At 27.6% G+C, this 14,421-nt stretch overlaps 1 protein-coding gene across 1 annotated transcript; it reads left to right on the top strand.

Moving 5' to 3' along the window:
• Positions 1-7,259: 7,259 nt before the first annotated feature.
• Positions 7,260-9,697, top strand: LOC129314315 (xanthohumol 4-O-methyltransferase-like). The gene is given in 4 exon segments (XM_054957720.1): positions 7,260-7,314; positions 7,317-7,532; positions 7,535-7,959; positions 9,287-9,697. Coding segments are annotated over 4 exon segments (996 nt in total). The 3' UTR covers positions 9,587-9,697.
• Positions 9,698-14,421: the final 4,724 nt, after the last annotated feature.

Genomic DNA, 14,421 nt, shown 5'->3' with positions numbered 1-14,421 from the left:
TATACTTATACTAGTATTTTGGTGTTATCACAAATAATCCATGTATATACAGCAACTTAAGGCTTAAAAATACACCAATTCATCACTCAAATAACTTAGTACAAATATAATAAAAGAATGCAACTCTAATTGATCAATATCAGTCATAACTTACACATAAATTTAAAATAGAGAGACGATATATGATAGAAATGTCAAATTCTTAAGTCTTAAAAGTCTTCCCTTTTTTCACATCTGAGTTAGGCCTGTAAGATGTTAAAAGAGAGGGAACAGTACATCATTTAGGAAGTGAGATACATCTATCCTATGCAATTGCTTATTAAATGACAACTTAACATGTGCAAAAACTTATAAACATATAAATTCCTCAATCTGCAAGAAAATCACATTTAACCACACTAGAACTCAAGTAATCAAATTATCATTTTTTCTCACAATCATTTTATAATGCGCATTGCCACTATAATAGCCACCATATGACAATAGCAAAAGTAAATATCACAACTTGCCATAAATTTAATAACTATGTGACACATTAGATAAAAATGCATGACCTAACAATCATTGCATCCTCCTTATACTTTTCAATTAAAACTGTGAGCTATGATTTAATTAGAGCTCCATCCAAGTGAATAAACTACTTAAGCTCACCAATAATGAGGAGTGACTCTACTAAAATGAACATGCTATAAAATATGCTTACTCATTTCATATATTTTCACACACAATTATAAGCTCATTGTAACCACACAATAAGTTATCATATAGCATCACAATTACATTCACTTATTACACACAATTCTCGTTCTCATACACTCATATCACATTCACTTATTCTTCACTTTACTCATGTATTGTACTCAACTCACATATAATGACACAATCATCCCATCAATTATCAACTCTTTTTTGAACACATAATGGTGATATCTCAATTATTTCAAATTCAAACAATCACATTTATCATTAAAAATGGATTGATCAAGTGCACATGTTTTTTTACACATATTAACAATTATGCAAACCATTCATTCATATCAAATAGTTCATTTTTAAAAGCATAAATCAATAAGCAAATAATTATACAAAAAATATTTCACTCATTACCTCAAAGTCAAAGCTTTACCCCTAAAATAATTAGCTTCTAAGCTTGCTCTCAAGCCCAAATGATGCATGGACAATTAATCTATAATTACTCAAATCTTCAATTATCAACATCACTATTTACACAATTAAAACTCTTTATCCAACACTTTAAATATCCCAAATCCCTTATCTCTAGTATTTAGGCCTAACTGTTGTATGCATGAGTTGCCTTTAGCTCCCATAAGCTTCATTAAACTCTTAATTTGTCATTAATGGCTTTCAGCCAACTCCAACAACTATAATAAATAGTAATTTTGGCCATTAATGCATCCTCAACTACCAAAGCATGTAAACCCATAAATCATAGGTTTAAACACTCCAAGCAATTCTCATTAACTTTATTTCAATCAATAGGTTCGAACTCATAACTTTTATAAACTAAAAATAAGTTTTCAAACACAAACCTTAACTCAAAAACTCTCAAATAAGGAAGGGAAAGGAAAAGAGGAGCTTGAAATACCTACCTTTGATGTTATAAAAGCTTCAAAATACTCCCAATGTCTTGAACATCCAAGTCCTAGAAAAGCTCTTCTAGTGCTCTAAGTATCTCTCCCTTAAATTTCTATTTCTCTCTCTTTTTCATGTCTAATTTGTGACTTATTGTTGTCAGATTTGTTTTGTGTCCCACAGCGCCTATCACACATGTCACAATGTATGGCATAGAGATGGTTCATTTAAGTTTTATAGCTAAATGCGCCACAAAACACGACACACGTGCATTAACATTTGATACAAAATCACTCCTCCTTGTTTTTCTCCCCTTTTGAGGTTTAGGTGACCTAACTCCTCTCCAAACCCAAACCTAAAGACAAAAACACAATCCAAAACATTCATTAATCCTTTCTGACCACATACTGACAATAATTTTACTTAACTATCCTTAATTAGTTTGATTAATTAGAGGTTAATTTTTATGATGTTACAAAAGGTACACTTTAACTTTTCAAAAATCTATTCTTTCAATCTTATTCTTGTCTTTATGTCAAACCTTGTAAATAATTAATTAATAGTTGAAAATAAATTATATATGATGTGGTCTGATATGTAAAACTAGATTTATTTCCGGTTAGATGCAAATAAATAATTTGTTATACAAAAAATAAAAAAATAAAATGAAAATTTAAAAATTCTTTTAGTTTACTTATAATTTAAAGTAAAATATATTGTCCTCCCCTCTATTTTATCTTAATTTATGATATCTTTTTTATTTTTTTAAATTCTGTATGAACCTACTTCAAAATCAATAATTATAAAATCCAGACTTTTCTTCTATTTTTAAATTCTCATCTTTATCCATCCAAATATTAGTTGAAAGTTAAGCCACATATGTTAGGTTAAAATATCTCTTCTTAAATATAAATATTATCTAAAAATTATTTAAGTTAACCTCAAAACACTTAAATGATATATTGTTTTAATTTTTTATTCATATGTTAAATTTAATAGTTATACATACTTATTTATTATTTTTAAAAATTTAAATAGATAAGTTTGATAAAATAATATTTCAAACACGCATATTAAAAAATCTTAATAAAATAGGAGTTTAATATAATAAGAGATTGATTAGCCAATATATTTATGTTTATTTTTATTTAAATTTTATAATATTAATAAAACACTATTAATTATTTTTAAAACACTTAGCCTTATATTTTATTTTATAATTTATTTTCGTATACACATAGAATCTAAAAGTAACAAATTATTTTATTTAAAATTTTATACTTTGAGTAAATTAAATTTTAAAATAAAACCCATCCAGTTACCTCCTACTTTTTATACTTTTTCTAAATAAAATTTGTAAGTTTATATCATATTTAACACTTATTATTTTTACTAAGAATCTTATATGTATTGTCAGTTTTTATCATGGATCCTACATAATATTTCAAAATATAAAGTTCTTATTATTTTTTATACCTTGTCTAAATTTTTAATATTTACAAATTAAAAATTTGTGCAGCACAAATTTTCACCCTATGTGAATAAGTTTTATTAATTAAATTACAAGTCCCACATCACATTTTTTAATGGGAGCTCCCACGCCCACTTGTCTTTAAACTTTAGGAAACAACTTCTATTTTTCATAATGCTACCCTTATGCACATAAAAAATATATCAATATTTAAAAAAAATCTCTCACTTCCTGCAACTTGAAATATAATTTAGCTCATCCCTTCGTTAAAATTTCATTGCCTCATGTATCACCTTAAGAAAAATGAAACATTTACTATAAGGGATCTTGCTATTATTTTTAAATCATATATGTATGCAAAAGTAAAAATAGATAAACATTATGTATAAATGAAATGATAATTTTAAATTAAGAAAACAATATAATTTATATTATAATACTATTTATCAATAATATGTATGAACATTATAAAGAATACAATGATGACAAAATGTTGAGGTGTGCAGTGGAAGATAAGTTCATGAGAGAATTTCATCCTAGGACCATGATGGGTGCATTTTTTTTCAATCACACCCAAATATTTATGAAATAACACTGCAGGTTTCAAAGACTCGCATGAAATTAAGTTTCATAGTGAAATAACATTATTACCTCCAGTGTTTAAACAAGAGTAAATAACATTTGAGAGAAGTCATGTATATTCGTAAGTAACATTACAGATTTGACAAGCAATATTAGACAATTTACAAGTAATATTACGTTCTACAAGAGATGTTAGTTGCACAAATAATATTCAAAATAATAAGTTAAATTATGATTTTTACAAATAACATTAGTAAAATAATAAGGCAAGTTATAATTTTTACAAGTAATATTGATATAATAATAAGTCAAGTTTGGTTTTTACAAGCAATATTATTATAAAACAAGTCAAGTTATGATTTTTACAAGTAATATTATGAGAATAATAAAAAATTATGTTTATTCTATTAATGTTACTTGTAAAACCCATAACTTAACTTGTTATTCTCCTAACATTACTTGTAAAAATTGTAAGTTAACTTTTTATCTCAACAACGCTAATTATAATTGAAAGGCATTTTGGTCATTCATTCAACAAAATTTATTTTATTTTAGTATTTCAGAACTGCAGTGAAATTTCATAATTTTTGAGACCCAATTGAAATTATATCACATCCAATAACCGTTAATGAAATTCTCCCCGAGTTCATTAACATTAATATTTTTTATAGATTTTCAAATCATACTCTAATTTTACATATAAGTAATATAATAATAGATTTTCTACCTTGTGCATTTGAAGAATATGAACTATAACTTTTTTCATTCTCACACAAATTATTTTATGATTTGTTACCCCATGCTAATAATAAATATACAAAAAAATTTGTTATCTCAAGCTATTTTTATCCCCATTTAAATTTGAATTTAAGCACGTTTTATTTTATAGTTTTTTATTTCAAAATAAAATTTGATTTTATAAATAACAATTTGCTTTATTTTAGATAGTAAACTCATACTCTCTCCATTAAAAAATGTAAGATATTTTTAACCTAATCTCACATCTAATAAAGTGGTTATTTTTTTCAAACTAGAACTATCTTTTTATATATATCCCTATTTAATATGATATTTTATTTTAAAATAAATATAAAGTGATTTATTCATTAAGGATACTTTTGAAAAAAAAGGCAATAATTATACCTTAAAACACTTAAGGATCCGTTTGGATTTTAGTTGGGTATAATAGATTATAAAAATAATTGATTAAGTGGTAGATTTTAATCATAATTGATTATATTATAACACAATCTATTTGAATACTGTTTTTCTAAAATTAATTTTAACAAAATTAAAGATGTTTGGATAATTTAATTAGAATCAATTTTAGTTATATAAATTACTATATAATTTAATTTTTAAATACCAAATATCAATTTTTTGAAGATGCAAAATTCAAATTTTATTAAGAAAAAAAAGAGAAAAGAAGAGAGTTTAGTTTTATTTTTATTAAATTATGTGCTTTTTTTGTAATTTTTGTTTGGGCCTGTCTTTGTAATTTTTCCCAATATTTTGGACAAGCTTCTCCACAAAAGCTCTGATTCTCAACTTTCAGAAATAATTGATTTTTAGCCTGAAAATCGATTCCCCCAAAAAGTGGGTGTTTGGATAATTTTTTGGAGAATTAATTTTTTGAGCCAAAAATCAATTATATTTGCTATCCAAACACACTGTAAAATGTCTTATATTTTTTAATATTGAATTAGCTTACATTTTTTAATGTAGGAAAGGAAACAACATTCTCATCTATATTAAGAATATATACAAAAAAAATTTTTATTTTAAACAAATAACTTAAAAATTTGTTTCTCCATGCATTTTAAAATTAAAATACAAAGAATAATTTATTATTCTAGACTTCTAGTACGTACGTGTGTTATCCTCGCAGAAATTAAAATTTAAACAATAAAATATTTATTTTATAAATTGTCACTTAGATTTATATTTTATTGTACAATTTATTATTTTATACATGTAAAATTTAAAAGTAACAAATTATTTTGTTTAGTATTTATTATTTCAAGTAATTAAATTTTAAAATAAAACCCATCAAGTTACCTCCGTATTTTTTATACTTTTTTAAATAAAATTTTAAATTTTAATGCATATCTTTTTTTTGAGCAAATTTTAATTCACATCTAACTCCTATTATTTTTACTAAGAATTGTATATACATGCTAATTTTTAACATGAATTTTACATGATCTTTCAAAATATAAAGATCCTATTTTTTTATATTTTCTGGAAACCTTGATTAAATTTTAACATTTACGAATTTACAAATAAAAATCTATGTACAAAAAAAATTTCATCCTATGTAGATAAATTTTACTCCCTCGTTCAAAAATATAAATTATTTTTTAAGTAATTAGATGTTTAAAAATATAAGATATTTTTAGTTTTTTGAGATGTAATCACTACTTTTTTTAAAAGTACCCTTATCGATAACTACTTTATATATATTACAGGATATTTAATAGAGATAAATATTAAAAGATATGGTTAGTTAGAAAGTAGGTAACTACTTTATTGAAGGTGAGATTCGATTAAAAATACTTTACATTTTATTAATGAAAGGAGTATTAATTAAATTACAGTTCCGCATTCACTTCATATTTTTTGAATAAAAAGTCCCACTCACAGCTTTGTTCTAATATGGGTCTCACGTCTACAATTTTAAAATTATTCATTACTATTTTTTAAACAAATTTAAAAAAGAAAAGAAAGGGCACACTGTTCAAATCTTTGCATTAGCGTGCTTTGAAATTGTGCTTTGCTATAAGAATTAGATAGGCATTAGACAGATGCAACTGAGCATTTCGTGTCAACCCAGCACCAGCCTAAAGAAAGTCACAAGACAAGTCAAAGTTTGACATATTGTAATTCGTAACCACTCCCCGATTTTCAACGCTATCTATATATGGATGACTAAGTCTTGATGGATCATATATATATATATATATGTATGTATATATAGTTAATGATGGGTAGTGTATTTTTTCATTCCATCCGGCAAACCTGGACTATCAACCTCACCATTATCTCCCCCGCATAAACAAATATGAACCCTTGTGTGAAATATATTATAATTAAATGATATGTACATACCGTAAAAAATAATTTGTAAATTACATGAACATGTTTGTACCCCTTGAGAAATTGAAACGTATGGTTGATTGTTTTCTTAAAAGCAAAACTATAAAATTCTAGAAACATTTATCACTTTTTGTTCTAAAATTGTCTCATAAAATAAGAGTTTGTTTTTAATAGACAGACTCGATTCCTTCATGTACTAAAGATTAATCACAAAGATATTTTAATCTAACATTTTAATTTCTGACATAATTTCTAGGATTAAAAAATTTTCTTAAAATGTATGAATTAATTAAAATTTACTTACGCGGTTTATCAAAAAAGAAAAAAGAAATTTACTTTACGCGCGGAGGACTTTGGGATAGTTTCGTTTTGCGAGCGTAAGCTTGCTTGAGTTCTCTATAACTAGGCGGCTGCTTCTCTATGCGAGTACTGTGAACAGGGAGATCAGAAGATGGGAGAACATGCAAGTGGAGAGGAGGCTCTGATATTACAAGGTCAAGCTCATGTATTGAAGTGCATGTTCGGTTTTGTAGATTCCATGGCCCTCAAATCCGCCGTGGAGCTCCGCATTCCGACATTATACACCGCCACGGCGGACCTATCTCCCTCTCCCAGATCACCGCCTCCCTCTCCGACGCTCCTTCTCCCGACCCTGCCTCCCTCGCCCGCATCATGAGACTTCTCGTCCGCCGCAGCATCTTCACCGCCCACCACCCCTCCGACGGCGGAGATACCCTCTACGGCCTCACCCACTCTTCTCGCTGGCTTCTTGGTGACTCAGACTTGAACCTCGCCCCGCGCTTCTCATGCAGAACCATCCCACCCTTATGGCTCCCTGGCACTGTCTGAGCCGCTGCGTGCGAGAGGGTGGCACGGCGTTCAAGAAGGCTCATGGCCTAGAGATCTGGGAGTTAGCATCGGAGAGCCCAGAGTTCAACAAGCTATTCAACGACGGGATGGCGTGTACGGCGAGGATGGTGATGAGGGCGCTCACATCGGCGTACGAGGAAGGGTTCCAGAGCATTGGATCGTTGGTGGATGTGGGAGGGAACACCGGAGGGACGGCTTCGGAGATAGTGAAAGTTTATCCCCACATAAAGTGCGTCAACTTTGATCTGCCCCATGTGATCGCCACCGCGCCTGAATACGATGGGATCACCCACGTCGGAGGAGACATGTTCCACTCTATCCCTCCTGCTGATGCTGTTTTCATGAAGGTAACTACGAACCCGCAGTTATATATCCGAATTTTATATTATTCTTAATATTAAAATTTATGAATTTATCGACCACCTGTCACCACATCTATGCATGTGCTTAGGTTATTTCTTACATACACAGATATGAAATTATATATGGCCATTAATTATAACATGTTAATTTCTCATAATCTATTTGTGTAATCTATTCCCCCCTCGTCTTTATTAATGAAGAGTTATTCATTAATATTTTAGATAAATTAAGGGAAATAATTAAATATATTTTTTATAATTTTTTCAAAATTACCCTCGATCAAGCTAAAATAAGAGATTATTTGCATTCGAATTCATATGAATATACAAAGAATATTTTTGAAAAAGCTACTTTGAATTGAGCCCAACAATACTTGAAATATTAAAAGTAGTGAAAATGGTTATTTTCAAAATGAATTACAAATGTTTCATCAATTTTAATTTATAAATAGTTGAATTTCATTAAGAACTACTCCCTCAGATTCTTATTTTATAAGATATATCTAACTATCTCACCAGAATTGAAAAGATATAATTAAATAATTTTATTTGAAAAAAGAATAAACTTATAATATTATCTATATCTAAATAACATTTTTCTAAATCTGTATTACACTTTCTCTTATAGTAATGTAAAGAAGTTTAATTAAGGGGTATTATTGAGAAAATGTAATTAATTCTCACCAAGTGTTTTTATTTAAAAATATTAATTTTTTTAAAAAATGTCTTATAATATTGATTGGCTGGAGCATGTAACTAGAAATGGACTTGTAAATAACTAAAGGGTAATCATAAAAATATATACAGGCAAGAGATCAGACACCCGAATTCCTCATTATTGAAGATCGAATGAGTCGATATTATTGATATTGATGATTACGTTAAAGTCTCGAACGAAACCCATTTTTTACTACAAGGTTGTACTGCGTGACGCATAATTGTCAACCTACAATTTTAGCGTATCTTTCTTTATGTTTTATCCGTTTTGGTGGGCATTTGAAGTAGAAGTCAACGATCGCATCTAAGGTGGGAAAAATGATATAGAGTGACAGGGACAGGGATTTTTTCTGTCAACGAATTTTGGAAACCGCGAGGAGACAAATCAGGGACAGGCATTGAAAGAAATGATACCCCTTGGAAATATCACCTCAATTGAGGGAATCTGCACCGCACGCTTCAGAGTGTTTACTGGTGCCTGCTTTACAACCACACACACACAGACACACACACAGATAGAAATAGAATGAAATGTGACTGAATTTATGAAAACGAGATGAGAATGTGAATTGATGGAACGGGATGGTGCGTGCAGTGGATACTGCACGATTGGAGCGACGAAGATTGCATAAAGATACTGAAGAATTGCAGGGAGGCGATAGCAGAAGAGGGAGGGAGGGTGATAATTGCAGAGTTTGTGCTGAAGCCGGACGGGAGCGAAGTGTTCGACGACACAGGGTTGGTCACCGATCTGCTGATGATTGCTCATTCCGCCGGCGGAAGAGAGAGGACTCAGTCGCAGTGGAAGACTCTGTTACACCAAGCTGGCTTCCCTCGTATTCGAATCATCAACACACCCTCTTTCTTATCCATCATTGAGGCTCACCCACTCTGAAACCATTCATCAACCTCCACTCTTCTATTTTGCTTGCACCTATCTTTGCTAATTCATGTGTCAAATTTTAAGTATGAATAATAAAATTTGCACCTATCCAGCATGGCTACATTTGTAGCGGGCCGGCCCAATTAATTTTTATTGCTTTTGGTATATAAGAGTGTAGAACCCGACAGAAAGGAAGAAAAAAAAAAAAAAAACAAAGAAACACCAAACTAGACGGGATTGAGAACCGGATCTCAAATTCACCAACAATTTTGAAGAAATGACAATTAAGGATCTCTTAAAAATATTAATCCTAAATAAAGATTATAAAATTTTAAAATCTCAGTTAAGGATCATGATCCTTAATTAAGATAAAAAAATATAGTTTGTCTTAAATGTCTCTGAGATTCACTAACATAAGGTGTGATTCATTAATACCACTTGAAGATTTACTAACTCGATTTAAAAAATTTTTAACGTGTATTATAAAAATATAAAACTCTACTTATGAATTAATTGTTTAACAAAAATGTCATTTAAAAATTTACTAATCAGATTAAAAAAAATTTAACGTATATTGTGAAAAAATAAAACTCCACTTAAAAATTAATTGTTTAACGAAAAGTGACTAGTCTAAATTAAAATTCACTAATGCTATTTAAAAATTCAATAACCTAATGTGAGAAAATTGCTAACGTATATTGTGAAAATAACATTTATGAGAATTCAACATAATTGAGTTTTTTTTTTTCAAGGGCATTTAAGACAAACTATATTTTTTTTAAATCTCATGATTCTTAATTAAAATTTTAAAATTTTATAATCTTAATTGAGATTAATATTTTTAGAGGATCCTTAATTTTCTTTCCCAACAATCTTTCATTGCAAAGCCCACACTGCAATTAAAGTTTATGAATTAGACTTTTGCAATACATCTACACAGGAGTATTTGTCCTTAATCAAGAATATATAAGGGTGGCATGTGCACTATATTGTATTTTGTTGTTATTAGATTGATATCATGACCGTGACGACCCAAAAAATGAGTTAGTGGGAGCATAATTTATAATTAAAATGAATATTTATTTTTTTAAAAAAATTATTCTAAAATATTTATAAAATTATAGTAAGGATATAGCATAATAAAATTAAATACTAAAAGAATGCATAAAGTATAAAATTATAATAAAATAAAAAAAATTAAATTTTAATATTATACATTTTTTAATCTTTTAGACCGCAGAAGAAATAAGTGAATTTTTTATACGGAGGTAAGTGAAATTTTTAAAATGATGGGCGCAAAGCAAGGTTTTTGAGGGCGCGCATTCATTTTTTGGATCCTCTCGTGGGATTTTTTTTTGGCTTGTGGGGCCACTGGCCCCTCTAGCTCTAATGTAGGTCGGTGCATGTCAATTTCCAACCTTAGCTTTAATCTATGCTACAATTTCAATTAGTTTGACAATTGTGACCAACTCCATCTCGACTGATGTGAGAACTCACAAATGGTGATGGCATATATATCACCACGCCGCTAAAAAAACGAATGCAAAAGTTACTCCATTACCCAACCCTTCCATATGAGCTTCTAGAATAAGCATTATGACATTAATTACTACTGCCACTGACCAGCTTCGCCAGTGTATGAGATCGATACGCTAATAAATTTCAGAATATTATAGGAATCAACTTTAGGAGAAAGCAACTATCCTTGTTATTTCACAAAAGCGGGAAAAGTAATTTTAAAAATGATAACTAATTTAAATTTTAAACAATGCAAATACAAAAGAACCAGTAAAAGCGACGGAAGGAACGAACCAACCAATAAAACGAGAGCTAGAAATCTGAATTTGCCCATCATAATTCTAACTCAATTAATTATATTTCTTTCTTTTATAGTAACAATTTTTTTAAGTTATCTTAATTACCTTTCAATATATTAAAATATATTTAATTATAATTAAATCTAACTATCATTAAATTTTACTCTTTGACTAAATCATGAAAATATGATCCATGCCACCCCAAAATCCTAAACTATTCCTAATCTAATTATCTGCATCTGTCTCTCTAAATTTATATAAGTTTTTCACCAATCAGTTCATTGAACCACCTACAAATAATATATATAGTAGCCATCTATATAAGGAGTACTTAAAATGAGAGAGGTAATTATAAATAGAAACATTCAAATCTATAGATAAGAAATTAAGTTCAGTGAGAAAAAATGAAATAATCAAATAAAAGAGCAAAATCTATCTCAGTGACACTACTTTCTATCTTGATTGGGAGCTTAACAAAAGCCCATATAGTAAATACAAAACATCTCAACAGAAAATATAAACAAAATAATAAGAATAAAGCAAAGGGAAAAATTTCAGCTCAGAAAAACTTCTCTAGGTCCCGTGCTCTTTTTCCTAACTTTATGAAGTTGGCTCCCCTTGAATAACCATGAAAGCCCTTGTTTATAATATCTAGCAGATAAAATTTTCTGGTTGTTCTAAAATACCAAAATATTATTTTCCAATATATATTATTCTCTCTCCTCTTTCACACACACATGTATGTATGTATATAATAAGAGCTTCATTTTCTTACTTTCTTCTGTTCTCTAGTTTATTTTTTCAATTCTTCCTGCAAAGTATAAACGAAGTAAAATATGAGTAAATTATATGTCAAAATCTCTTCTTATTTTATAATGGAGCGATTGAAGGAAAATATATAAAAATTACTAAAATAGGTATAGAATATTAATAAATTTAACTAATTATAATTCAAAATGTATACTTATTTATCAATAAAATTAGAGCTGTCAATTAGAGCCGAGCCTATCGAGCCAGCCCTTTTAAACCCGAAAATAATTATGGCCAAGCTGCTGTTTTGAAAGTAAAAATGGTAATTCGGGCTTAAAATGACTGGCCCTTTTAAGCCTGAAAATAAAATGGCCGACCCTTTCCCTTTTAAGCCCTTTTATTATTTTTTTAAAAAATTATAATATAAAAAATAAAAGATTAAATATATAACTTAAAGAAATAAACATATTAAATGTATTCATCCATCCCTCATTTATTTATTAAAATTTAACTGATAATATTAATTAAGTTTAATTTTTATTGGTATTCATTTTAATGTTGCTATTTGATATTAGACCTAAATATTTTAATTTTCTTTATTGTTGTGGTGTATATTAATTTAAATTTATTTTCTTAAACTTAATTTTATGTATAATAACTTTTTTATGATTATAAATATATTTTTTTATAATTTTAAATTAAAAAAATAATTTTAAAAAAATAGGGCCAAGGCCCTGAGGGCCAGCCCTTTAGCCCTGAAGGCTAGGTTCGGGTCTTATAAAATAAAATTTTGACATACAATTGAGCTTATTAGGGCCAGCCCGTTTAAGCCTTGACCCTTGAAAGGCCGGCTCTAATTAACAGCTCTAAATAAAATATGTAATTATTAATTACAAATTAATCCAATGCTACTCTTATATTCTAACTAGATTTATACCTCGTGTGATGCATGGAAACATTTTGATTTTTGAGAATAGAAATAAATATTAAAAAATTATTTTATTAATATCCTTAAAGTAAAGTAAAATATATTACTTTTCTCTTTATTTTATCTTAATTATAAATATTTTTTATTTTTAAAATCTATACAAATCCTTCTTAATATCAATAGTTAAGAATTATAAAATATAAATATGTATTCTACTTTTAAGTATTTATTTTTACCTATTTAATCATTAGGTGATAGTTACCATTCTTGATATATTCTTTTTAATTTTTGTATATTTTAAACTTATTAGTTATAGAAACTAATTTTTTTAGGATTTTTTTAAATTAAATGCATACTCTATCTTTTAAAAAATATAAGACATTTTTAATCAAATTTTACTCTCAATAAAATGATTATTTGTTTTCAAAATAACATCATCTTTTTATATTTACTATTTAATTGAGTGTTTCACTATAAAATAAATAAAAAATTATTTATTTACTATAGACACTTTTGGGGGAAAAAAGTTAATGATTACATCTTTAAATATTAAAAATGTCCTGTATTTTTAACATCTAACCCCTAATAACCCATAAAAAATGCGATGAAGGGAGTAAGTTTATTAAAATAATATTTCAAACATGTATATACAAAAAAGAGAACTAACTAAAATAAGAGATAAATTAGTTAATATAATTTATGTTTATGTTTATTTAACTTTTATAATTTTGATGAAAAAATTTGTAAATTATGATCATACTTAATTGTTAAAATTTTTTTTGTTAAAAATTGTTTGAAGTTTCTTAAATTAAGAAGCGAGATGATAGATAAATAGATTATAGGAGTAAATTACTAATTTTAATTTTTTCAACATTAATACAAACAATAAATTAAATATTTTATAATACTTAACATAATATTCCTAACCATATTAAAAATGAGACTAAAGGGTAAGTTTTAAAAATAAAAAAGAAGTCTTCATAATTTTAACAGAACAAAGGGATGCCAGTGTATTTTATTCTACAATTTATTACTTTGTATAAATTAAAATCTAAAAAATATTTTATTTTAAAATTTTTTATGTTTGAACATATTAAAAATATAAATAGTAATTTATTCAATTTGAGAATGTATTATCTTGTGTATATTAAAATTTAAGAAACATTTTTTCTTTTTCTTTTCTTTTGTTTCTTATGATATCTCCATGATCAACAAGTGTGGGGCTAAAATTTTAATAGAATAATATCTATAAGAAACAGATTCTATTTTGTAATGCATTACTCTTATACGTAATAAAAAATAGCATCATTTTTTAAAATTTTTTAAATCCTACAATTTAAAATATAATCTAA

This window comes from Prosopis cineraria, unplaced genomic scaffold, assembly GCF_029017545.1.
Source record: "Prosopis cineraria cultivar Desert tree isolate PC_DT_omini unplaced genomic scaffold, ASM2901754v1 PC6, whole genome shotgun sequence".
Taxonomy (NCBI): domain Eukaryota; kingdom Viridiplantae; phylum Streptophyta; class Magnoliopsida; order Fabales; family Fabaceae; genus Prosopis; species Prosopis cineraria.
This window is presented reverse-complemented; position numbering and strand designations above follow the sequence as displayed.